Raw genomic sequence first — 25,649 nt, forward strand, 5'->3', positions numbered from 1 at the left:
GCGCCTGGACAACTTCTTTCTTTTAATTAGTATTTATCATTCAGGTGTCAGTGTTACAAAGAGTTGGTTGTCCTGGAGATCACCTCTTCCTCCTAAACCACATTCTTCGGTGCCCAGCGGGTGTTAGTAAGTGGGCCGTTCCTTTCATCCAGGTATGAGCATGGTCTTCTGAATTTTGGGGGTGGGCTTGGGTTTTTAAAAATTTTTTATTTTTATTTATTTATTTGAGAGCGACAGAGAGAGAAAGAGGCTGATGGGGGGGTATATGAATGGGTGTGCCAGGGCCTCCAGCCGCTGTAAACGAACTCCAGACATGTGTGCCCCCTGTGCATCTGGCTAATGTGGGTCCTGGGGAATAGAGCCTTGAACTGGGGTCCTTAGGCTTCATAGGCAAGCGCTTAACCGCTAAGCCATCTCTCCAGCCCGGGCTTGGGGTTTTATTAGATATTTTTCCTGAAGAAGTTGCTGAATAAGCACTACTTTAAATTATTACTGTTTAAATAATTTTTTAAAATAGACCTCATGTATACATGTAGGAGTTAGGCCAAAACTTCTTTGGCCATCCCCATTGATGAATTATGACAATAGCAAATGTTCGCTGGTAATCTAGCTTGGTAGGCTCAGTGATATTTAATTCAACATAATTTCTATGCAGGCAGGCTTGCCAGCACTATATATTTTTTCTAGTATTACTCAACACAGCTTCTTCAACTAAACTATCACACACCACAATTCAACTCATATATTTAACCATATGGTGTATAGTTTCTCCTCTCTGCTGTGTGTCTTTTGGCCATTTTATTGCACACAGTAAGTGTTCAGGTAGCACTTTATTACAGTAATTATTCAGGTAGCAGGAACCAAAATTATGCCAAGTTCAGCTCCTCCACATTTCCTTTATTAGTATTTTTGGTGGCATGAAGCCGGAATCATTTTAAAGAGAAGGACTTTATGCTTTTGTTCTGTTTGGTTGAAAGTAGCATCACCGTCATCCCAAGCTGTTGCAGGTGATGGATGTCAGCTGCTCAGGTACCGCTGCTGAGGCAGTGCTGCCACGTAAGCAGCTGGGCCTTGGGCTCTTGTCTGTGTGGGTGAGGCCCCAGTTGCAGCTTTGTTCTCTTCATAGCATCTTGAGCATAGACTGCTGGTGAACTGAGGTTGTGGGCTGTTGAATTAGTTTGCTATAGGATACTTCTTCATTTTCTCATTTCAGATCAAAGTGCTGAATAATCCATCAGGGGTCTTTCATTTTATGCAGTCCCTTGCCCTGCTGATGTCTCCTGTCAAGTAAGTGTTGAAGAGCTCTGTGAATAGAAACTGAAATCATTCTAAATAGAAACTGAGATCATTCTAATCCAGAGGGAAGCATTGGCATTCTAGAATATACCATTGCCGATTTGGGTTTGATGCAAAGTGATCCCTTTAGCTGCTTATTAACCTTATTGGATCCTCTGTTAGTCTGTTTGTCTCTCTGTGGCATTGCCAAAGGTGCCAGAGACTAAGAGATGTTATATTCCTTAGGAGAAGCGATTTCCCACATTCCTGATTAAATTAACTTCTAAATCCTTTCCTGTGAAGATGACCTTTATTCTCCTGTCTTCTGATCACCACCATTCTCCCAATGCTGGCCCAAAGACAGTCAGGCTTCCAAAGACCCAAGTGTGGGAATTAATCCTTGACTTGGGTGTTTGCCTGTGTTTATATTTTTTGCTCTAAACAATCCTCTCCATGAAGTTCGGCTTACTTTTTTGTACTTGGTAGGACACATTTCTTAAAGGTGTCTCCCAGCAACACTTGGTAAGCTCATGGTGATCCTCCTACCTCTGCCTCCAAGTGCTGGGATTAAAGGCTTGTGCCACCACACCTGGCTTCTAGCCCCCTTTTAAAAAAATATTTTTATTTATTTGTAAAGAGTGAAGGGGAAGAGAGAGAGAAAGAGAGAGTGAAAGCACATCAGAGCTTCCAGCCACTGTAAATGAACTTCAGATGCATGTACCATTTTGTGCATCTTGCTTTATGTGGGTGCTGGGGAATCAAATTTGGGTCATTAGGCAATGCAGGCAAGTGCCTTAACTGCTGAGTCATTTCTCCAGCCCTAGCCAGTTCTTATTTAAACCATTTGAAGATTGAGCTGATGCCTTCCTGGCTTTAAGGTGAGTAGATGACCCAGAATGCACTGAGGTTGGGCTTTCTCTGTTGATGTGATCAGAGTCATTTCTGTTGTCCTTTAGAAATCGAGCAGAGTTCATGTGTCACATGAAGCCCAGTGAGTGGAAGCCATCCTCTTCGGGGCCTGCATCAGGGACTTGGACGCTTGTAGATGAGGGAGGAGAAGAGGTAACTTGTCATATCTTCACTGTTATAGTTAATCACTTTTGGGCACTCCCTATGTGTCAGATACAACGCTAAGCATTTAGATGATTACCCTGTTGATTCTCCTGACCACCTCATGAGGTAGGCATGGTTGTGATTCTCATTTTACAGATGAGGAGTCTGAAGTGCAAGGAGGTGAAGTAACTTGTCTCAGATCATGTGGGCATTACCTGCAGAGCCTCCAGAGCTAGTTCTTCCAGCCTGTGTGCTCTCTGGCCACCTTCTCTAGACATGGTCAGGCAGCAGAATCTGAGGAATACTGTGAACTTTACAGTAGGGTTTTATTTTACATGGGGTTGGAGTCTCACCTGTAGACAATCTGGTCTGAATAATTTGATGAAAATTTAGTGATTAAAATCTAGCTTTTCAAGATTAATTTTCTTTTCTATGTAGACTGATTGTAGTCCTATAACTCAATCTGCCGCTTCAGGCTGGCCACAAAGCCGTGGCGATTCTACCTCTGCCTTCTGAGTGCTGGGATTAAAGGTGTGCCACCACTCCTATACTTTTTTTTTCTTTTTTAGTTTTTTTGAGGTAGGAATCTTGCTCTAGCCCAGGCCAACCTGGAATTCACTATGCAGTCTCAGGGTGGCCTTGAACTCACAGCTATCCTCCTACCTCTGCATCCCGAGTGCTGGGATTAAAGGCGTGCGCCACCACGCCTGGCTAAGATACTTTTTTTTTTGTTTGTTTTGTTTTTTTGAGGTAGGGACTCACTCTGGCTCAAGCTGATTTGGAATTCAGTATGTAGTCTCAGGGTGGCCTCGAACTCACTGCGATCCTCCTACCTTTGCCTCCCGAGTGCTGGGATTAAAGGCATGTGCCACCATACCTGGCTCTAAGATACATTTTTTTTGTTTAGTTTACTATTTGGAAGGGGGAGAGAGAGAGAAAGAGAGAGAATGAGAATGTGTATGCCAGGGCCTCTAGCCATTGCAAATGAACTCTAGATGAATGCACCACTTTGTGCATCTGGCTTTATAAATATGGGTACTGGGGAATCAAACTCAGGTTGTTAGTCTTTGCAGGCAAGCAGTTTAACCACTGAGCCCTCTCTCTAGCCCTCAAGACACTTTTTCTCTTAAAAATACTGTGTTTTTCTTTATTTGAGAGAGAAATAGGCAGGGAGAGAGAGAGAGAGAGAAAGAGAGAGGGAGGATGGATGTGTCAGGGCCTCTAGCCACTGCAAACGAACTCCAGATGCATGAGCCCCCTTGTGCATCTGGTTTATGTGGGTCCTGGGGACTTGAACCTGGGTCCTTTGGCTTTGCAGGCAAGTGCCTTAACCACTAGACCATCTCTCCAGCTCCTCAAGATACTTTTTAAAAATTTTATTTATTTGAAAGAGAGAGAGAGAAAGAGGTAGAGAGGGAGAGAATAGGTACACCAAGGCCTCTAGCCACTGCAAATGAACTCCAAACACATTTGCCATCTTGTTCATCTGTCTTATATGGGTACTGGGGAATTGAACCTTGGTCCTTAGGCTTCACAGGCAAGTGCCTTAATCACTAAGCCATTGCTGCAGCCAGAGATACTTTTCGTTTTTATTTTTGATTTTTCAAGTAGGGTCTCACTGTAGCCCAGGCTGACCTGGAATTCATTCTGTAGTCTCAGGCTGGCCTCAAACTGAAGGCAGTCCTCTTACCTCTGTATCCCAAGTGCTGGGATTAAAGCCATTCGCCACCATGCCCAGCTCTCAAACTACCTTTTAAAAAACATTTTTATTTATTTGTGAGGAGAGAGAAACAGAGGGGTGGGGGGGGGGAGAGAGAGAGGGGGTGTTTGCAAGTATGAGTGAGTCAGAGCCTTTTGTAGATGAACTCCAGATGCATGTGCTACTTTATGCATCTGGCTTTACACTGGTAATAGGGAATCAAGCCCAGACTTACAGGCTTTGCCAGCAAATAACTTTAACTCCTTCAAGATCTCAAGATACTTTTTTGTTTTTTAAATTAAGACAATGCTTTTTTTTTTTTTTGGTGGGTGTGTTATATGAATTGTTTGCACATTTGAGTAGATGGCCTGACCTCATACACACGTGTGCCAAGGACATAGTTGGATGTTGAGTTTCTTCTCTATTGCTTTTCTGTTCAACTTCCTTGAGAAAGAGTTTCTTACTGAGTGTGAAGCTCAGACCATTTTTTCAGTTTAACTGGCTGACCAGTGGGCCCCTGAAATCTTCCTGTCCCCTTCCCTCTCAATGCTGGGTTATAGTCATGCCTGGCCATGCCCAGGTTTTATGTGGGGGTTGGGGATTGAACTCAGGTTCTCATGCTTGAGCAGTACTGTTATCCACTGAACTTTCTCTAGCCTGCTTATTTTTCTTCCCACTGTACACACAGGTAGTTGTATATTTGTAAGGAATTTTTCCTCCCAACTCATAGGCTCTGGTGCTTCTTTCTGGTTCATTCAGTCCTTGTGTAATGTTCCAGAATTCTCACTAGTAAGGTTCATTACATCTCAGAATGATGGACAGGCTGATGTGGGGACCATGTTGATATCTTTCTCCAGGTGTCCATTCAGAAATGGGCATTCCACAGTGGTTTTGCTCCTCCTGATGTTTGCAGTAGGTTGTAGGCAACGATGTGGGCCTGCACACATCTTCATCTAGAGACTGAGCTACCTGAAGAGAACATCCTAGGAGCTGGTACACATCGATCTTTTAAAGGTGGTAATGAGCCAGGTTTGGAGGTGCACACCTTTGATCCCAGCACTCAGGAGGCAGAGCTAGGAGGATTGCTTTGAGTTTGAGGTCACCCTGAGACTACATAGTGAATTCTGGGTCAACCTGGACTTAGAGGGAGACACTTCCTCAAAAACAAACAAACAACAAACAGATGGTAATAGAGCAATTCCCTCTCTCCCGCCAGACTGTCTTTTTTAAAAAAGATTTTTTTTTTCCTGTTAGGTTTCCTGCACTTAACCCGAGTCAGATAATGAGTAAGAGTCCTGCATTTGTGCTTGGGTCTTTAGTGCTAACTCAAGAGCTACCCTAGCATCCCCTACTCCACCAAAGAAAACAATAAAAAACCCAATAAGGGACTGAAGGCCTACTCTGGTTCAGACAAGAATGGGTAGAAGAGTGATGGAGCAGGACACCTGCTATTCTGCTTTCTGCTTCAGCCGCTGCAGGGAGTGCATGGGGTGCCACAAGGGCACATCTATGTGCATGTACTATACCACACTCCACACTGTGTTACATGTACACATACAAGCGAAAGAAAAAACCAAAATGACAAAGAAACAAAAACACAAAAGAACTTAGGGAATAGATGAGAAAGGCAGGAATTCACTGGAATCAGAAAAGACTGGATTTTCCACAGGATGGCTTAGCACTTAAAGCACTTGTCTGTGAAGCCTAAGGATACAGGCTCAATTTCCCAGTACCCTGTTAACCCTGTAAGCCAGATGCACATGGTGGCACATGCACCTGGAGTTTGTTTGCAGCGGCTGGAGGCCCTGGCATGCCCATTCATATCCTCCCCCCCATAAGTAAGTAAGCAAATAAATAAATAAAAAATATTTAAAAAATAATCACCTGGGGGCTGGAGAGATGGCTTAGCGGTTAAGGCATTTGCCTGCAAAGCCAAAGGATCCCAGTTCAAATCCCCAGGACCCACATAAGCCAGATGCACAAGGGGACACAAACGTTTGGAGTTTGCTTGCAGTGGCTGGAGGCCCTGACACTCCCATTCTCTCTCTCTCTCTCTCAAATAAATAAACAAAATTAAAGCAATAATCACGTGGACAATTCATAAACCTTGTCCAGGCCCACACCTAGACCTATAGAATATGATTCTTTAACTATTTTCAAAGCAATACATGACAGTAAGTCCATAGTCTAGAGGATTCTTTTTTCTGTCTACTTTGTGGTGGAAATTTAAAAAGAGATATTTTGGGGTCTTAAGTCTGGACATGATCCAGATACACATAAATGATACTTGCAGCTGGGCATGGTGATACATGCCTTTAATCCCAGCACTCGGGAGGCAGAGGTAGGAGGATCACCATGAGTTTGAGGCCACCCTAAGAGTACATAGTGAATTCCAGGCCAGCCTGGACTAGAGTGAAACTCTACCTTGAAAAAAAAAAAAATTATACTTGCAACTTGGGCTAGAGAGATGGCTTAGTGTTTATGGCACTTGCCTGCAAAGCCGAAGGACCTTGGTTCAATTCCCCAATACCCATGTAAGCCAGATGCACAAGGGGGCGCATGCATCTGGAGTTTGTTTGCAGTGCCTGGAGGCCCTGGTGTGTCCATCCCCCCCCCCCATAAATAAGTAAGTAAAGTAAATAAATAAATAAATGAATAAATAATACTTGTACTTTTAGAGCATTTTGGGGCTCTGGGTCTGAAGTGATACAGTTCTTTGCCCTTGTGGAAAAGCCTATGAGGGCCACACCGGGACCTGAGATGATGTAGTTTTGTAATGCCAGACTGGAGTATGATGTGATCTAGTTAGCTGACATGACTTGGTGTCCTTCTCTTAGGATGAAGACCCTGAGACCAGTTGGGTTCTCCTTAATGAAGATGACTTTGTCATCCTTTTGTCACAGTTTCCGTTTCATGAACTCTTTCAACATCTTCTTGGGTTTAAAGCAAAAGGTAGATTATTTCCTTTGTTACTGTCAAAGGTGGGCATGGCATGAGCCCCATATAAGAAGCATCAAGTCTTGCATCTTGAGTAGGCTGCTAGCTGCTGCCTTGCTCTGCTTACCTGTTCTAAACCTTCTTCGCCTTGTGCTTGCACTTTTCTACTCTGTGCTTAAGTACAAGAAGGCTGACTAGCTTGTATGCTACCTAGCTTAAGTATATTAAGTTTGTTCCCTTAAGTACTCTACTTCGCTTTGATGTAGGAGCCAGATACTTAATTCCTCTCCATCCTGGTTTGGCTTCTCATTATTTACCACTGTGTACTTCACTGTTTTACCCAAAAAGTTATAATTTCTCTCATTTTTGTCTGATTGATTTCTAGGTGATTATTTACCTGAAACAACAAGACCTCAAGAGATGATGAAAATTTTTGCCTTTGCCAACTCATTAGTGGAACTTCTGGCTGTGGGATTAGAAACCTTTAACAGAGCCCGTTATAGGCAGTTTGTGAAACGAATTGGTTACATGATCAGGTGATGCTGCCAACATGCATCTGTCTCTGCTTCCACCTTGCTCAGATCCAGATGCTGCATAAGTGGGGCAATGGGCATTGTCTACTTCAGCTCTATGTCTCATGAAAATGTGTTCTTCTTTCCCCATTTACAAGATGGGAATTTTATAAATGCTTCTGCTGCAAATATTTATTTGTTATCCTACATTCAACTGACTTGGAGTTCTGATCCTCAGAGCTGCTATGGGGTTGAAGTCTGGGCTGGAAAGAAGAGTCAAGGGAAACAGGCTTTCTGCTTCCTTTCTGTCTGCTTCCTGCTTTTGCCATAGAATTGCCACTAGCGTGCTGTGAAAAATTGGCACTTTCTCTTTAATGTCATTATGTCTCTTATCTATTTTTAGTCTAATTTATGATAAATTCCATTTTAAAAATTGTAGGCTTATGTCAGTGGCCACTCTATTTGAAGTGGGAGCTTATAGCCTTATTATCAAGTATCCAGTTAAATTTTGAGATCGTGTACTGCTTTTCTCTGATTAACTTTGTATCTGCTTTTTTTTTGTACATTTTAGTCCTTACTGGATTATTCACTATAGCACATAAACAGGCTATTTTTTCCAACCTTCTTCAAAAATACTCATAAAACCACAATATTTCCTCCATTCCCCCCACCTTTTCCTAAACCAAAATAGATTTTTTTGTTTTGTTTTGTTTTTTGAGTAGGGTCTCATGCTAGCTCAGGCTGACCTGGAATTCACTATGTAGTCTCAGGTGGCCTCGAACTCAAAGCAGTCCTCCTATTTCTGCCTCCCAAGTGCTGGAATTAAAGGCATGCACCAGCACACCTGGCTTCTAAACCAAAATAGATTTTAATTTGTGAATTTTATTTATTTATTTTAAGAGAGAGCAAGAAAGAGGCAGATAGAGAATGGGCATTCCATGGCCTTCAGCCACTACAAATGAACTCCAGATACATGTGCTCCCTTGTGCATCTGGCTTATGTGGGTCTTGGGGAATTGGATCTTTGGCTTTGCAGGCAAGCACCTTAACCTCTAAACCACCTTTCTAGCCTTAAGTTGTATATTTTAGATATGTACTTATTAGCTTTATGAAGATTATAGGATGTTCTCAAGGGCTGGGCATTCCCTATATAAAGTCTAGAACAAGCTTTTGGTAGAGGGGAAGGAAAGTGAGATGATGGAGGAGGGTGATTGGTGTCTGAGAGTAATTTCTTAAAAGCTAAAAGCTGATCTACCTGCTACTGTCAGACCTCCATCCAGAGGGTTGTTTTCTGATTGTGCTTGATAAATAAAGCCACCAGGAAGATTTTTCATGGAGTTCCTGTTCATCCTGTACAAGCAAGCATCTTTAAGCATTGAGCCATCTCCCCAGCCCCACATGATGACTGCACTTCCTCAGTAACTCTTGGAAAAATGTTACTGTTTGAAGTCCAGTGGTCATCCTTCAGTATGAAAAATTTTGCATTAACAAGCACTGCAGATCCTGTGTTTATGCTTCAGTTTTTCTCTCTGGTTACTTTCTTCACATCTGCCACAGGTTTTTCTCATACTAACAATTGCAGAATAATTTTTCTGTCCCTCTTCAGTGAGCCCACTCTTCTAGCTCCAGATACACTTCAGTCCTCTTCTTGCATTACCTTCCTTAATAATTTTCTTTAATGTTCCTTACAACCATGTGACAGACTGTCCATTGTCCTTAATTTTGTTGTCTACATGTCTTCCATTAAGTACATGCTCCAGAAGAGTGGGTTTTCATTTTGTGCATTAAAGTTTCTCTCAGTACCTAGAAGATAGTAAGCACTTACTGTGTACTGGGTATGTTAACCTTTCAAATGTAATGTAAAGGCACTGCTGTTGAGTGAGGGATTCAAAAGTGCTACATTATCTTTTCTCATTATCAGAATGACCCTTGGCTATGTCAGTGACCACTGGGCACAGTATGTGAGCCATAACCCAGGTGTGGGATTAGCCCTGCAGCCCTACTCTATGGAGAAACTGCAGATTGAATTTGATGAGCTGTTTCTGAGAGCTGTCCTACATGTGCTGAAAGCCAAAAGGTAAGACATATGGTGGTACTAAGTAGAGATCTCTGGGGTGATGTCTTAGTGGATTTCATGTAGTTCTTATCTCAGGTGAATTCCTCAGCCCGAGTTTTTCTAGCTGTGTTGTACCCCTTTTGGCAGAAATGATCTCTATTCATGTTTCCTTCTGTCTTAAAATAACTCAAATCTGTTATCTCAGTTTCACCACTCTTGAAAAACTCCTGGGGAAGCCTTTAGCAGGGGAGAACCAGGATGGATTTCATTACCTACCTCATTTCTGTGCTTCCAGCAAGGCACAATAGGTGCAGAGCATCTGCTGCACGTGATTTGCTGAGTGTATCCTTCATGTTGTCTTACTGTAAGGTTTTACAGTACGGGAGTGTCTTGCATCTTGGTCCCGTATCTTGGCTGCGTAATCCTGTCATCTGGCCATTCCATTGCTGTTGCTTACAGCTCAGCATATGTTGAGGAACAGAGAGGTGCAGTGGTCCCTTCACACTGCCGTACCCAAGCCTTGGCTAATTGTTGGAGCAATTCTGCCACAGGATGTGACCTTTACTAAGAGATATGAGCCATCCTTCACTTCCACACAGCTCCTCTCAGCAGTGCCAGCTGTCCCTCACCTGTGCCTTCTCCTGAGCTGTCTGTCCTCCTCCTGGTCCCAGTCCTCCATTTATTCACTGTAGTACACTGCACTTGAGTCATACTCTGATGCTGAGGGTTCTCCTTGTCAGGTGACCTTTGTAGTCTTGACTCTTCTCCATGTATAACATGCAGGTGATTGTGAGAGTGCCGTACTATTGACGTTAGAGATGTGTTGCAAGGATAAAGTAGTGGGTGGAAATACTTATAAATCATGCAAGACCTTTGAAGCTTGCTCTTGTGTGGTTTCAGGTAAAGAACAGAAAACTTAACAGACTTAGAAAACGCTCAGGATGCCTTAGATAATTGGTTTTAATTTTTTTTTCTTTTAAAGACAGTTGTTCTGGCTGGCCTTGAACTCATGACAGTTCTTATGCCTCAGCTTCCAGGCTGCTGGAATTACAGCCATTATGTATGGTTTAGCAAAATGTTAACCACTTTCTGATTCTCAGAAAGCACGAAGGACTCCCTGGTTCTGCCCCTAGTACTGGGCTTATAGGTGCATGCTGCCACGTTCAGGTTCATGCTGATGTGTGTGTATACATCCCCCATTATCCTCCCTTGGTCCTCTTCCACTCTTGTTACTTTCTTACCTCTTCTTAACTAACCCCCTTTCAACTTTCTTCTCTTTCCTTTTCTTCTTTCCCTTGTTCTTTTTTGTCGTCGTCTTTTTAAATTTTTTTTATTTTTGGGTGAACCAGTGAGTTTCAGTGGGCTCACTTAGAGAATCCTCAGTGAGTGAGAAATTATTTGCAGGAGCATGTCTACCCCACTAAAGAAAAGGTCTCTCCCTTCCCTAGTGACCATTAACTGCTTATAGACCCTCAAGGTGGACTGGGGCCTTGAGGGCCTATCCCTCCTAGTTACCATTATCTACCTATAAGTCCTCAGGAAGGGACGAGAATCTCTGCCCCATGACAGGATTTTGACTGGCCCATCTTTTAAAAATTTTTTTGTTATTTTGTTTTTTGAGGTAGGGTCTCACTCTAGCCCAGGCTGACCTGGAACTCACTATGTAGTCTCAGGGTGGCCTCAGAATCACTGTGATCCTCCTACCTCTGCCTCCTGAGTGCTGGGATTAAAGGTGTGTGCCACCATACCCGGCTTACATTTTTTTTTTTTTTCCGGCTTACATTTTTTAAATAAATATTTTAAAAGTTTTTTTTTGTTTATTATTTATTTATTTGAGCGTGACAGACAGAGAAAGAGAGAGAGAGAGAGAATGGGCACACCAGGTCTTCCAGCCACTGCAAACGAACTCCAGACACATGCGCCCCCTTGTGCATCTGGCTAACGTGGGTCCTGGTGAATCAAGCCTTGAACCAGGGTCCTTAGGCTTCACAGGCAAGCGCTTAACTGCCAAGCCATCTCTCCAGCCCTAAATAAATATTTTATATTTATTTATTTATTTGAGAGCGGGAAAGAGGCAGTACATGAGAGACAATGGGCGTACCAAGGCTTCTAGCCACTGAAAACAAACTCCAGACACATGCTCCACCTTGTGCATCTGGTATACGTGTGTCCTGGAGAATCTAACTGAGGTCCTTTAGCTTTTCAGGGAAATGCCTTAACCAGTAGGCCATTTCTCCAGCCCCCATCTTTAAAAAATTACATATTTATATATTTATATCTATCTATCTATCTATCTATCTGTCTGTCTATCTATCTATCTATCTATCTATCTATCTATCTATCTATCTATCTATCTATCTTTATATATTTATTTGCTTGAAGGAGGGAGGGAGAGAGTGAGAAAGAGGCAGATAAGAATGGGTGTACCAGGGCCTCCAGTCACTGCAAATGAACTCCAGATGCTGCAGACAAACTCCAAATGTACCATGTGCATCTGGCTTAGATGGGCCCTGGGGAATTAAACTTGGGTCTCTTGGCTTTGCAGGCAAGTGCCTTAACTGCTGAGCCATCTCTCCAGCTCTGACCTGCCCATCTTGTTAAGGTCTCGTGCTGGTCATCACAACTGCTGTGAGATCAAGAGTGCAACAGTGTCATCATGCTCTAAAGACAGCGTTCTACTTTATTACACTCCTTTCTCTAGCCCTTACATTCTTTGCGCCTCTTTTTCCCCATGAACTCTGAGCCTTGGAGAAAATACTATGACTCTCTCACTTATGACTGAGTCCTCAATAATCCCTTGTTTTTAGCACTTTGACCAGTAATGAGTCTCTAAAGTTAACAACTACTGCAAAAAGGGGCCAGACTAAAGTGGCAGCACTAATGTATGGTTATAAACACAACTATTTAGAAGGCAATTTGATGAGCACATAATGTCCAGATGTTTCAACAACAGCAGTAGGCTCCCCACTAGGACCTCTGGCTTCCCACATCCTTGAACTCTTGGCCAAGTTTACATATCCGACATGGGTCAAGATGTGCAATCAGATAACACCGAGCATCTCCTTTCTCAGGAGTTTGAGTCACAGATACCTTGAAAACAAGGCTAGCTTATGTTCTTTGGGCGAAGTAAAGGAGTAAACAAAGATTATGGAGAAAAGAAAAAAAATGAAAGAAAAGACCAATGATACAAGATGGAAATAGAGGTAGACCAAGCTGGCCTGCCACATTGACCTTGAGCATTACATATAGAAAGAATAGCTGTAGGGAAAGAGAGATGGAGTGATGATCATGTGTTTGAGGATGCCCTGAGACGACATAGTGAATTCTAGGTCAGGCCTGCCTGGCCTTGAATGAGACCCTACCTCAAAAACCCCAAAACCAAACCAAACCAAAACAAAAAACCCAACTGATTGTCCTGTGTTGGATTTTACCTGGAGAGCCCCAGTGTTCCTGCCCTGGGCCTTAGCAGGCCGTCTTGCTGCTGGAAGGGCTGGTGTGTGGGGCTGTTCTGTTCCCCCGTCTATGGTCTGTTTGCTGGGAGCTATGCTAGACACATCCCCTGTGGCATGGGGTAGTGGTTGCTGTGATGTGCAATGTGTCTAATCTTGGGGGAGCTAGTGGGACATTGAGCATGTGGATCATGGAGTTAAGCAACCTTTTGTTTCCCCAGCTATAGTTGTATCTTCTAAGCTGTCATCTTAGCTGGACTCCTTCTTCTTCTTTTTTTTTTTTGAGGTAGGGTCTCGTTGTAGTCCAGGCTGACCTGGAATTCACTATGTGGTCTCAGAGGGTCCTCATACTCAGTGATTTTCCTACCTCTGCCTCCCGAGTGCTGGGATTAAATATGTGCGCCACCATGCCTGGCTGACTCATTTTTCTTTATGATTGAATAAAATTTCATTATGTGTACACCACATTTTCTTCATCCATTCATCTGTTGATAGGTATCTAGGTTGGTTCCACATCTTGGCTGTTGTGAATAGTGCAGCAGAATTTCATGTTTATACTTCAGTCTCATCTCAATATATGTGATTATGTATGTACAAATATAATAAAAAGTAAAAAAAAGAAAAAACTGAAATACTTCTAGTACCAATCACTTTGGGCAAGGGATATTCAATGTGTGTGTGTTGTGAATTTTATAACAATTAGAGTACTATGTGTTATGGATGACTTCATGAGTATTGGCTATCACTGTTATCTATCCTTGGTCTTTGAGGTGTCAGCAATGAAAGCATGTTAACAAAGTTATGGCAGTGAGAGTTAAGGAACTTTGTTATACTGTGTGAGCTAAAGGGTCTTCTAACTTTCTTAGTGTGGTGAAGTGAGTAAGTTATGAACTTATCTCTGTTCTTTTTAAAACATGCAGACTTGGCATCTGGCTGTTCATGTCTGAAATGCCCTTCGGGACACTGTCAGTGCAGATGCTCTGGAAGCTCTTCTACCTCATGCACCAGGTGGAGAGTGGGAACCTGCAGCAGCTGTGCCTCACCCTCCAGCCAGCTGAGTGCAAGAAGCAACTCCAAGGTACAGCTTCACCAGGGCGGGCAGTGCCAGCCTTCTCTGCTTTTGTGTGTTTCTCTGTCTTGGTCTTTCTGCTTTTAGAAGGGCTAAGGGAATGTTTTACTCTGTGTACTCAGGGGTGGTAATTTTAAAATTTGTGAGACTACTTCGTTGCAATTTATTAAATAGAAGCTTGCATATCCCAAGCCCAAATTTTGAAAAATATTTTTGTTTATTTATAAACAAAAAGGGGGGGGGAGGATGAGAATAGTTGTGCCAGGGCCTCTTGCCATTGTAAATGAACTCCAGATGCATGTTCCACTTTGTACTTCTGGCTTATGTTGGTACTGGGTAATTAAGCCAGGCTGTAAGGTTTTATAAAAGTAAGTGCCTTTAATCACTGAACCATCTCTCCAGCTCCCAAATTTGATTATTTCCAACAGTGTGTCAATAAATTTAAAAGTCTGACTTTAATTTTTTTCATGTGTATGTATCTGTGGTGTCTGTGCATGTATGTTCATGGGTGCACATGTGTGGGGGTTTGCACATATATGTGTGTGCATGTTGAGGCTAGAGATTCCATTGAGTATGTTCCAGAATTGCTCTCCATTTTATTTCTTCCACAGGGTCTCACTGACCTAGAGCTCACTGATTTGGCTAGACTAGCTAGCCAGCAAGCCCTAGGAATCCTATTGTCTCTGCCTCCTCAGTTCTGGGAATACAGGCACTTATGTCGGTGCTGAGGATCCAAAATCAGACTCCCATTAATTTTGGTGAAAGCCTCATTAAGTTTTTATGTTGTACCAACACTGAGCTACAGGGTATTTATTTGTCAAAAATGAATAAAAATCTGTCTGCCTGCCTATCTATCCATCTGTCTGTCTGTCTATGTATCTATCATCTATCTATCTATCTAATCTGATCCATCCATCCATTCATCTATCTATCTAACAATTACCCTCCATATTAAAACATCTGGTAGAAAACATAACAAATATTAATGGAATTTAAAATATTAATAGAATTTTAAAAGTATGCCAAATGCTAATTCTCTTTTTTTTTAATTTTTTTTAAAATTTATTTATTTGAGAGTGACAGACACAGAGAGAAAGACAGATAGAGGGAGAGAGAGAGAATGGGCGCACCAGGGCTTCCAGCCTCTTTTCCATACTTTAGTCCCTCTACATTATTTAAAATGAAACCATGAAGTTTAGAAATTTGCAAATATTATGGAACCTGTACTATTTGGAAAGTCCTTTCTTGGTGGACATTCATGATTTTTTTGTCATTTTTGTTTAGATGTCTTTTTGTTTTGTTTTGTTTTTTGTTTTTTGAGGTAGAGTCTCTTTTTAGCCCAGAATGACCTGGAACTCACTCGGTAGTCTCGGGCTTGCCTCAAGCTCACTGTGATCCTCCTACCTCAGTCTTTCTAGTACTAGGATTAAAAGTGTGCTTGACCAAGCTCAGTCTCTTCATTCTTATTTGGACAATTTCATACATATACATAATGTATTTTGATCATATTTGGCTTCTCCATTTACCTCTTGGAGCTTCTACTAAACCTTAAATCTCCCCTTCTTCCTAACTAATCCCCCTCTTATTTTCTTGTTGTTATTTATTTATTTATTTTTTCAAGGTAGGGTCTCACTCTAGCCCATGCTGACCTGGAACTCACTATAGTCTCAGCTTGGTCTGGCACTCATGGTGACTCTCTTATCTTTGTTTCTTGAGTGCTAAAATTAAAGGTGTGTGCCCTATGTCTGGCTTATTTTTTATTTTTAAATTTTACTTATTTATTTTGGTTTTGCAAGGTAGGCTTTTACTCTAGTTCAGGCTGATCTGGAACTCACTATATAGTCTCAAGGTGGCTCCAAACTCATGGCGATCCTCCTACCTCTGTACTGTTAAAATATTTTTGAAAGGATTTTATAATTCTTTTTTCTGAGATAGAAAGAGGGAGAGAGAATTGGCATGCCAGGGCCTCCGCCACTGCAATTGAACTCCAGATGCTTGTGCCACCTAGTGGGCATGTGCAACCTTGCACTTGTCTCACCTTTTTGCATCTGATTTATGTGGGATCTGGAGAGAGATTGAACATGGTTCCTTAGGCTTCACAGGCAAGTGCCTTAACTACTAAGCCACCTCTCTAGCCATTTTAAAAATATTCTGACAGTTCAACTTGGGCTAAAATGAGACCTCCCTCAAAAAAAAAAAAAAAAAAAATCATACAGACATAGTAGGACATACCTTTAATCCCAGCACTCAGGAGGCAAAGGTAGGAGGATCACTGTGAGTTTGAGCCAGCCTGAGACTACATAGTGAATTCCAGGTATGCCTGCACTAGAGTGATACACTTCCTCCAAAAACAAAAAACAACACCAAAAAGAAGGAGGAGGAGGAGGAAGAAGAGAAGGAGGAGGGGGAGGAGAAGCAACTCCAGAAAAATAGATGATAAATCCTCTTGCCTAGTTCCCTAGACCTGTTTTTCCACAAATAACCAGGACCCCTCCTGGGAGGGAGGGCTTTCATAGGATTTAAACATTGTGGTTAGTCAAGTTCAGTCCCCGGAATTTGGTGTCAGGACTAGCCTCTTCCTGAGACAGCTACTAGCCCAGACAAACCAGCTGTCCCTCTGGTTCACCTGAGCCAGATGACAGCCCACCACTATAAGGTTGTAAATACCTTTGCAAGGGGTGGGAAGGCACTCTGACCACTTGGCATGAACTCTCTTTTCTCTCTTTTCTTTCTGTGATTCTCTAGCCATGTGGGTGCCCTCAATAAATATAACTTAATAAAAAATAAAAATAAATGATACAAATTTTTACTTAAGGGGGGGCCAGATAGAGAAGGAGAATATGGACATGCCAGGGCCTGTAGCCATTGCAAACAAATGCCAGACACTTGTCCCTCTGGCTTATGTGGGTACTGGGGAATAGGCCTTAGGTCCTTAGGCTTTGCAGGCAAGGGCCTTAACCACTAAGCCATTTCTCCAGCCCTTAGTTTTTCTTTTTCTTTTTTAAAATTGGGTGCGTCAGGGCCTCTATAGAGCCACTGCCAATGAACTACAGACACATACACTATCTTGTGCATCTGGTTTACATAGGAGCTGGGTGATCGAACCTGGGTCCCTAGGGTTCTCAGGGAAGTGCCTTAACTGCTAAACCATGTCTTCAGGCCTTATGTTTTATTTTTAATTTTTGGTTTTTCGAGGTAGGGTTTCACCCTAGTCTAGGCTGACCTGGAACTCACTAAGTAGTCTCAGGGTGGCCTCGAACTCATGGCGATCCTCCTACCTCTGCCTCCTGAGTGCTGGGATTAAAGGCATGCACCACTATGCCCAGCTAATGTTTTGTTTTTTTAATCCAGTGAGTTCAATTAGGTTTGCTTGCTTGAGCGTGAACAGGAGGTTATTTATTGGAACATAGACAAGTTACATTGGCTACTCTACTGAAGAAGAGCTTGCACCTTCCCCAACAATCATTACATGCCAGTATATCCTCAGAGGATGACTTCATTCTTGTGCTTCTGCTCCCTCTCTCCCTGAGTGTGCTCTTGTGAGTTTTCTACACAAATCCACTGCTGTCTGTTTCCTTTCAGTTCCAAGGTTTTTGCATTGCTCTGCTTCATGAGATGCTTCTGCATGTTCTGAGGAGGTGCTCACATCACTTGGTTCCTGTAGTTGGACCTGAGCTTCCAGCTCTGACTGTGTTTCACATCCTTTGCTCCCTGGCTGCGAGTTCTGTGTGTAACCACAGAGGACAGACAGTACCTTTGGAGGTGCCTGGTATGGTTAGCATCCTGGCCTACAGTTTAGTCCTAGGTAGGTCTCCTTTGTAATGGTGCCTTCTTTCACCAAGTGTCTGCCAGGCTCTTGAGTGTACAAATCAGAACTGAAGTAGGCTGTGCAGCTCACTGAGTAAAGGATGTGGCCCCAGGCCATGAAGAGGCACGGGTGGCCTGGCCTTCCCATGGGACTTTGTTTCACTCTATCTCAGGCTGACCTGGAATTCACTATGTAGTCTCAGGGTGGCCTTGAACTCATGGTGATCCTCCTACCTCTGCCTCCCGAGTGCTGGGATTAAAGGTGTTCGCCACCATGCCTGGCTGATTTGCTTATTATTTCATATTCCAAATTTTGTTGTGATATGAAGTTTTAATTTAAAAAACTTTTTACTGTGTCTATGTAAGCTTGACTTTTTGTTTTAGCTTTCTAACATTTACTAAGTATCAGAAGTTCTTATCTTTCTAATTTTTATTTATCTTTAATAATGGGGATAATGGGGGTAAAATGTGCCCTGAAGTTAAGAGTTCCCCAAAAAGTAATTTAAATTTATTTTGATATTTTAACTAGCAGACTTTCCACATCAAGGATTATAAAAAATTGGTCCCAGTTTAACCTGGGTTCTTTTTGTTTGTTGATTTGTTCATAATAGTATGATCAATATTCAACCAGGAAGTAGCAGGTAAATTTGATGATAAATGTAGAAATGAATTTTTATATGGTTTGCATTAAAAGTTAATGCTGGGCTGGGGAGATGTCTCAGTGCTTGAAAGCACTTTTTTTTGTTGTTGTTTTTTTGAGGTGATGTTTCACTGAAGCTCAGGCGGACCTGGGAATTTACTATATAATCTAAGGGTGGCCTTGAACTCACGGCGATCCTCCTACCTCTTCCTCCTGAGTGCTAGGATTAAAAGTAAAACATTATTTTTGAAAGTTAGTGTTGTAAAAGTTTATTAGAATAAAAGGTTAATTAAAAAGTTACTTTTCTTGCTGGGCATGGTGGTGCATGCCTTTCATCCCAGCACTCGGGAGGCAGAGGTAGGAGGATCGCCGTGAGCTCGATGCCACCCCCAGACTCTATTGTGGATTCCAGGTCACCCTGGGCTAGAATGAGACCCTACCTTGAAAAAAAAAGTTACTTCTTGCCCGTTTGTTCTTTATATAGAATTCTTTAAAATGTAAGGCCTCTCTCTTTTGATATGTATCTTAAAACATTCAAAGTTGGAATGGTAATTTCAGTTTTCATTATTCTGAAAATATTCTGGATAGTAATTTCCATTATAAATGTAATTTGTTGGCAGGAAATGAAAATTAGTTTTGTAAAGGCCCCACAGAGTTATTTGAAAGTACTGGACATTTGATAAACTGCTTTTTCTCAAATGCTTTGGTATGTAAACAGAATTGTTGGTTTGTTGCTGGTTTTCTTTGAAAAATTCTCTCTTTATTTTGCAGTATTGGGGATTGAACCTAGGGCAAGTGGTCTACCACTGAGCTCTGGGAATGTATTTCCTAAATGAGCTTTTTTTTTTTTTTTTTTTTTTTGTAAAATTGTTGCTCTGTAGTGTGTTACAGAATATTTGTAATATCTTCTGTCATATATTACAAAGTTGTTTGTCAAAACTGCCTGATAGAGTATGGATTGTTGAGCACGTAGTGTCCTGAGAAGTAGACAGAATGTATTAGGTAGTGCTTATTGCAGTCATTGGGATTTGACTTTGGCTATAATGAGTTTATTCTGAATTTTTTTAAATTTTTATTTATTTATTTATTTTTGTTTTTTCAAGGTAGGGTTTCATTCTAGTCCAGGCTGACCTGGAATTCACTATGTAGTCTCAAAGTGGCCTGAACTCACAGTGATCCTCCTACCTCTGCCTTCCAAGTGCTGGGATTAAAGGCGTGTGCTACCATGCCTGGCTTTGTTCTGAATTTTCATACAAGCCAATTTCCTTTATTTAGAATCCCATGTTTGTGTTAAGTAGTTTGGTTTGTAGTGTCTGTATGCCTGAGGCTGAGAATTTCTCCAGGAGGTGCTGTTTGTCTGTGAAGTTGGCAGCACCACTTAGGAAAAGTGGCAGCTAGTGACAGTCATAGTGCTTTGCAATTAACAAAGCACTTCATCAGTGACAGGTAACTTAATCCTCTCTCCCCCAACCCCAGGTAGAGTCTGTAGCCCAGGCTGACCTGGAACTCACTCTAGTACCAGGCTGGCCTCGGACTCACAGTGATCCTCCTACCTCTGCCTCCCAAGCGCTGGGATTAAAGGCGTGCACCACCAGGTTTTCTTTGTTTTTGTTTTTTATGAGACTGTTGTTAGGCCTCACATCTCATCTGGCTGTGTTGCCCAGCTTAGCCTTGCACTCACTCACCATCCTCCTACCTTAGCCTCCCAAAAAGATAGTGTGCACTACTGCTCCCTGACTCATTTAATCTTCTTAAATAACTTTTTAAGACATGTGAACACTGAGGCGTGTAAGTGTGAATTGTCTCCTCTGAGACTACATGATATTTCAGTTGGTTGGAATTTCAGGGACTGTCAGATCCAGTCTTCTTCCTGATTCCTATAGAGATTCATTTTGGAACAAAGACAGACCTTTTGTATTTTTTTTTTTTTTTTTTTCAAGGTAGGGTTTCACTCTAGCCCAGGCTGACCTGGAATTCACTAGGTAATCTCAGGGTGGCCTCGAACTCATGGCGATCCTCCTACCACTGCCTCCCAAGTGCTGGGATTAAAGGCATGTGCCACCACACCCAGCATTTTGTATCTTGTTAAAAAATATTTTCATTTATTTATTTGACAGAGGAAGGAAGGGGGGAGAGAAGTGGGGGGGGGGAGAGGGATATAGGGAGGGAGAGAGAGAATGGGCACACTAGGGCCTCCAGCCACTGCAAATGAACTCCAGATTCATGAGCCCCCTTGTGCATCTGGCTTATGTGGGTCCTGGGGAATTGGACCTGGGTCCTTTGGCTTTGCAGGCTGTTGCAGTCCGGTTTGCATTGCTGTTAGAAATCACCCAACCAACGGCAGCTTCTGGGAAAAAGATTTATTTTGGCGTACAGGCTCGAGGGGAAGCTCCACGATGGCAGGGGAAAACAATGGCATGAGCAGAGGGTGGACATCACCCCCTGGCCAACATAAGGTGGGACACAGCAACAGGAGGGTGCCAAACACTGGCAAGGGGAAACTGGCTTTAATACCCATAAACCAGCCCCCAACAATACACTTCCTTCAGGAGGCTTTAATTCCCAAATCTCCATCAGCTGGGAACCTAGCAGTCAGAACACCTAAGTTTATGGGGGACACCTGAATCAAACCACCACACAGGCAAAATGCCTTAAGTGCTAAGCCATCTCCCTAGCCCGACCTTTTATATCTTTAAGTGTTTCTAAATATCATTTCATTTCATATCTCCTTTTTATTTTTCATTTATTTATTTTTGCTTGTGTGTGTGGGTGCTCTGGGCACATGTATGTGCCCTTGCAGCATCCCATGCATTCTTTTTTGGCAGGGTAGGAAAGTGGAAGAAAGCTTGCGTGTAGTGGCCTAACAGAACACAAGCTGTCCCACCCCATTGCTCTTCTGCAGCCCTTTTTTTTTTTTTTCTGAGGTAGGGTCTCGCTATGGCCTAGGCTGACCTGGAATTCACTGTGTAGTCTCAGGATGGCCTTGAACTCATGGCGATCCTCCTGCCTCTTCCTCCCAAGTGCTGGGATTAAAGGCAAACACCTGCACTCCTGGTTTGCAGTCCTGTTTTGAGAGATAGAGTTTCTTCTTCTGTCTGTTTTAAAATTTCTTTTTCTTTTTTTGGTTTTTCGAGGTAGGGTCTCACTCTGGCTCAGGCTGACCTGGAATTCACTATGTAGTCTCAGGGTGGCCTCGAACTCTTGGCGATCCTCCTACCTCTGCCTCCCAAGTGCTGGGATTAAAGGCATGCGCCACCACGCCTGGCTCTCTTTTCTTATTTTTAAAAATTGTTTTTGTTTATGTATTTGAGAGTGACAGACATGGAGAGAGAGAAAGAGAATGGGTGTGCCAGGGCTTCCAGCAACTGCAAGCTAACTCCAGATGCGTGCGCCCCCTTGTGCATCTGGCTAACGTGGGTCTTGAGGAATTGAGCCTCAAACTGGGGTCCTTAGGCTTCACAGACAAGCGCTTAACTGCTAAGCTATCTCTCCAGCCCTCTTTTCTTATTTTAAGAAATGTTTATTTATTTGCAAGCAGAGAGAGGTGTGGAGAGAGTAAGAGAGAGGGAATGGGTGAACAGAGCTTCTTACCACTGCAAACGAACTGCAGCTGCATGTGCCACTTTGTGCATCTCACCTATGTGGGTACTGGGGAATTAAACCTGGGTGGTTAGGCTTTGTAGGCAAGCATCTTTAACTACTGAGCCATCTCTCCAGCCCCTCTTTTTTTTTTTTTTTGAAGTAGGGTCTCACTCTGTAGTCCCAGGCTGGCCTTAAACTCACAGTGATCTTCCTATTTCTGCCTACTGAGTGCTGGGATTAAAGGCATATTTCACCATGCCTGGCTCAGAACAGCTTGCTGATTTTTTGCAAGCTTGGGTGATTCCCTGTTCCCTTTGCTTCTGTGTGGGACTGAGGTTATGGATGTGTGTGGCCACACGTAGCTGTTCTGTGAGTTCTGGAGATTTGAACTTGGGTGGTGTCTGACACTTCTTGGGCTCTTATGCTTGTGCAGGAAGCATACTTAATTGCTGAGTCCACTGTCCAGCCTTTTTTTTTAATTTAAAAAAATTTAACATTTTTTCCTTTCTAAAAGAGTACATAAAGTATATGACCTTATTCTTTGTCCACTTAAATTTTTCTTGATAACTTGCAGATCCAGAGCATTTTGCGAACTTTGAGAAGTGTCTTTCCTCCATGAACAGCTCAGAAGAGATTTGCCTTCTGACTACCTTTGCTCAGATGGCTCGGGCCAGAGGAACCAACGTGGATGAAGACTTTGTAAAAATCATTGTTCTGGAGATATATGAGGTCAGAATATGAAATTCTATAAATGTTTTCTTTTGGGTTGTCCATTCATTCTTTTGGAATTGCATTTTTTTGTTTTATTTTTATTTATTTGAGAGTGACAAAGAGAGAGAGAGAAAGAGGCAGATGGAGAGAGAAAATGGGTGTGCCAGGGCCTCCAGCCACTGGAAAAGAACTCCAGACGCATGCGCCCCCTTTGTGCATCTGGCTAATGTGGGTCCTGGTGAATCAAGCCTCGAACCGGGATCCTTAGACTTCACAGGCAAATGCTTAACCTCTAAGCCATGTCTCCAGCCCTTGGTATTGCTTTTTTATTTTATTTTATTTTTTTATTTTTTTTTGTTCATTTTTTATTTATTTATTTGAGAGCGACAGACATAGAGAGAAAGACAGATAGAGGGAGAGAGAGAGAGAATGGGCGCCCCAGGGCTTCCAGCCACTGCAAACGAACTCCAGACGCATGCGCCCCCTTGTGCATCTGGCTAACGTGGGACCTGGGGAACCGAGCCTCGAACCGGGGTCCTTAGGCTTCACAGGCAAGCGCTTAACCGCTAAGCCATCTCTCCAGCCCAAGGTATTGCTTTTTTAAAATGCGACTTTTTGAGCTACTTTCTGCACTTGTTGGAAGGAATGGAGAATCTAAGGGATGGCATTTTGTCATATGGAATTCTGAAAATATGTATTATACTATTCCATTCCCCACTCCAAGTTCTTGACATTTGATGCATAAGTTCTGGTAAGAAGTAGACAGTTTAACGCAGCCTGGAATTTGTAGCTTTAATTCTTTTCCCTTACTGTCCAGCTACTCCCAGCCCTAAACTCCACTCTTTCATCCATGCCAGCAACATAGTAGAAAGAACATTGAATTTGGAAGCCTTGAATATTGATTTATCTCTGCTGTTCATTGTCCCTATTATATCAGAAAAGGTAATTCACCATTCTGACCTTTATTTTCCTTATCTACAGAATGACAGGCTGAGAGGTCCTTAAGTTTTTAGGTTTTCTCTGCAGTATGTCTAACAGCGAGGAGAGTGGGCTTTGGTCCCTTGAGAATCTAAGGACTTGCCCAATATGGCTGCCAATATTTCCGTTGTAGCTCTCTATATATCTGAGAAGCCATGGACATTTTGTACCTTATGCTGTCATCTCCCCCCTCCCTCCATTTAGGTATCTTATGTCACCCTGTCCACCAGAGAGACCTTTTCAAAGGTTGGCCGGGAGCTTTTGGGGTCCATCACAGCTGTTCATCCTGAGATAATTTCTGTTCTTTTGGATAGAGTTCAGGAGACCATTGACCAGGTTGGAATGGTAAGACCTCTTCTGTCTTTGGCTGTCTTCCTGCTTGCCTGCCTGCCTGCCTGCTTTCTTTTTTTTTTTAATTTTAAAAATTTTATTAACACTTTCCATGATTATAAAAAAAAATATCCCATGGTAATTCCCTCCCTCCCCCCTGACACTTTCCCCTTTGAAATTCCATTCTCCATCATATTACCTCCCCATCTCAATCATTGTACTTACATATATACAATACCAACCTATTAAGTACCCTCCTCCCTTCCTTTCTCTTCCCTTTATGTCTCCTTTTTACTTTACTGGCCTCTGCTACTAAGTATTTTTATTCTCACGCAGAAGCCCAATCATCTGTAGCTAGGCTGCCTGCTTTCTTGCTTGCTTTCTTCTTTCTTTTCTTTTCTCCTCAGAGTCTACTTTCGCACTTCCTTCAACAATAGTTAAACTTTAGCTGGTTGTTAGTATTTTTTATTTCATAATTTGTTTGGGCTTCATAATTCTTTTATTTTACTCTTGGAAGAAACAGCTGTGAAGAAGAAGGCCCAACTGAAGTTAGTCGCAGATGCAAAGTTAAAAATAAATTTCATTTCTGTTATTTGTTGCAATCTTCATGTAGTTGTTAAGATATGATCCATTTGCCATAGAATTCACCTATTTAAGGTGTACATATCTGTGGTTTGTAGTATATTCACAGATATATGCAACCCCCAGTCAGTTACGGAACATTTTGTCACCTCACAAAGAAGCTGTACACTACCTGTTCTCTGTTCTTCTACCTCCTTCATCCCTAAGCAAGCCACTAATGTCTACAAATCTACCTATGCCAGACATTGCATATAAATGGGGTTATATAATGTGTGGCCTCTTAAGGATGATTGATCGATCTCACTGTGCATGGTGACCTTAAGGTTCATCTATGTTGTAATCAGACTTTCCATCCTTTAAAGCCTGACTCATAATTCATTGCATTTATATATCATATTTTATTTTTCCATTTATTCGTTGTTGGACACTTGGGTTGTTTTCAGAATTGCTGCTGTGAACATGAACATAGGTATAACAAAGGTGTCCTTAAGAGACCTTGTTTTCAGTTTTCTTTGGGATATACTTAGAAGTGGAATTGCTAAATCACATAATTTCATTTGTAATATTTTGAGAAACCACTATCTTGTTTTCTGTAATGACACATTTTTTCTTTTAAGACAACAATTGTAATTGTATTTGAAGATGATATTGAAATTAGACTTAATATACACTTTAGCATATCAGCAAGTTTTTGTTACCTTGTTTTGCATAATAATCTAATGGAGTGAATTCCGGAGAAATGTTCAGCGAGCCATATGATTATTGCACTTTGATTGAACCCATGATGTTCTTTTCACTCCAGTGCTTTCTTGTTTTGGGTGACACAGTTTAAATTGGCTCATAATATTTCTAATACTAAATTATGCCCAGAAATGTTCTTAACTATAAATGTAAAACTGAAACTATGATAGCTTTTTTTAGGAGGTACATCTATAAAATGTCTCCACTCTTTATTTTTTTGAGGCAGGGT

General features: G+C 42.1%; 1 protein-coding gene across 4 annotated transcripts in view; it reads left to right on the forward strand.

The window, feature by feature from the left end:
• Epg5 (ectopic P-granules autophagy protein 5 homolog) overlaps positions 1 to 25,649 on the forward strand; it is a 131,242-nt gene that overhangs the window by 36,644 nt on the left and 68,949 nt on the right. For all 4 annotated transcript variants that reach the window (XM_045142858.1, XM_045142859.1, XM_004656818.2 and 1 more), the window contains exons 5-13: positions 45 to 152; positions 1,214 to 1,287; positions 2,232 to 2,337; positions 6,865 to 6,979; positions 7,350 to 7,500; positions 9,397 to 9,552; positions 13,901 to 14,058; positions 22,653 to 22,807; positions 23,972 to 24,112. In XM_045142858.1, the coding sequence (XP_044998793.1) occupies positions 45 to 152; positions 1,214 to 1,287; positions 2,232 to 2,337; positions 6,865 to 6,979; positions 7,350 to 7,500; positions 9,397 to 9,552; positions 13,901 to 14,058; positions 22,653 to 22,807; positions 23,972 to 24,112 (1,164 nt within the window). The remainder of the gene's footprint in view (positions 1 to 44; positions 153 to 1,213; positions 1,288 to 2,231; positions 2,338 to 6,864; positions 6,980 to 7,349; positions 7,501 to 9,396; positions 9,553 to 13,900; positions 14,059 to 22,652; positions 22,808 to 23,971; positions 24,113 to 25,649) is intronic.

The sequence above is a fragment of the Jaculus jaculus genome, chromosome 2 (assembly GCF_020740685.1).
Source record: "Jaculus jaculus isolate mJacJac1 chromosome 2, mJacJac1.mat.Y.cur, whole genome shotgun sequence".
NCBI lineage: Eukaryota > Metazoa > Chordata > Mammalia > Rodentia > Dipodidae > Jaculus > Jaculus jaculus.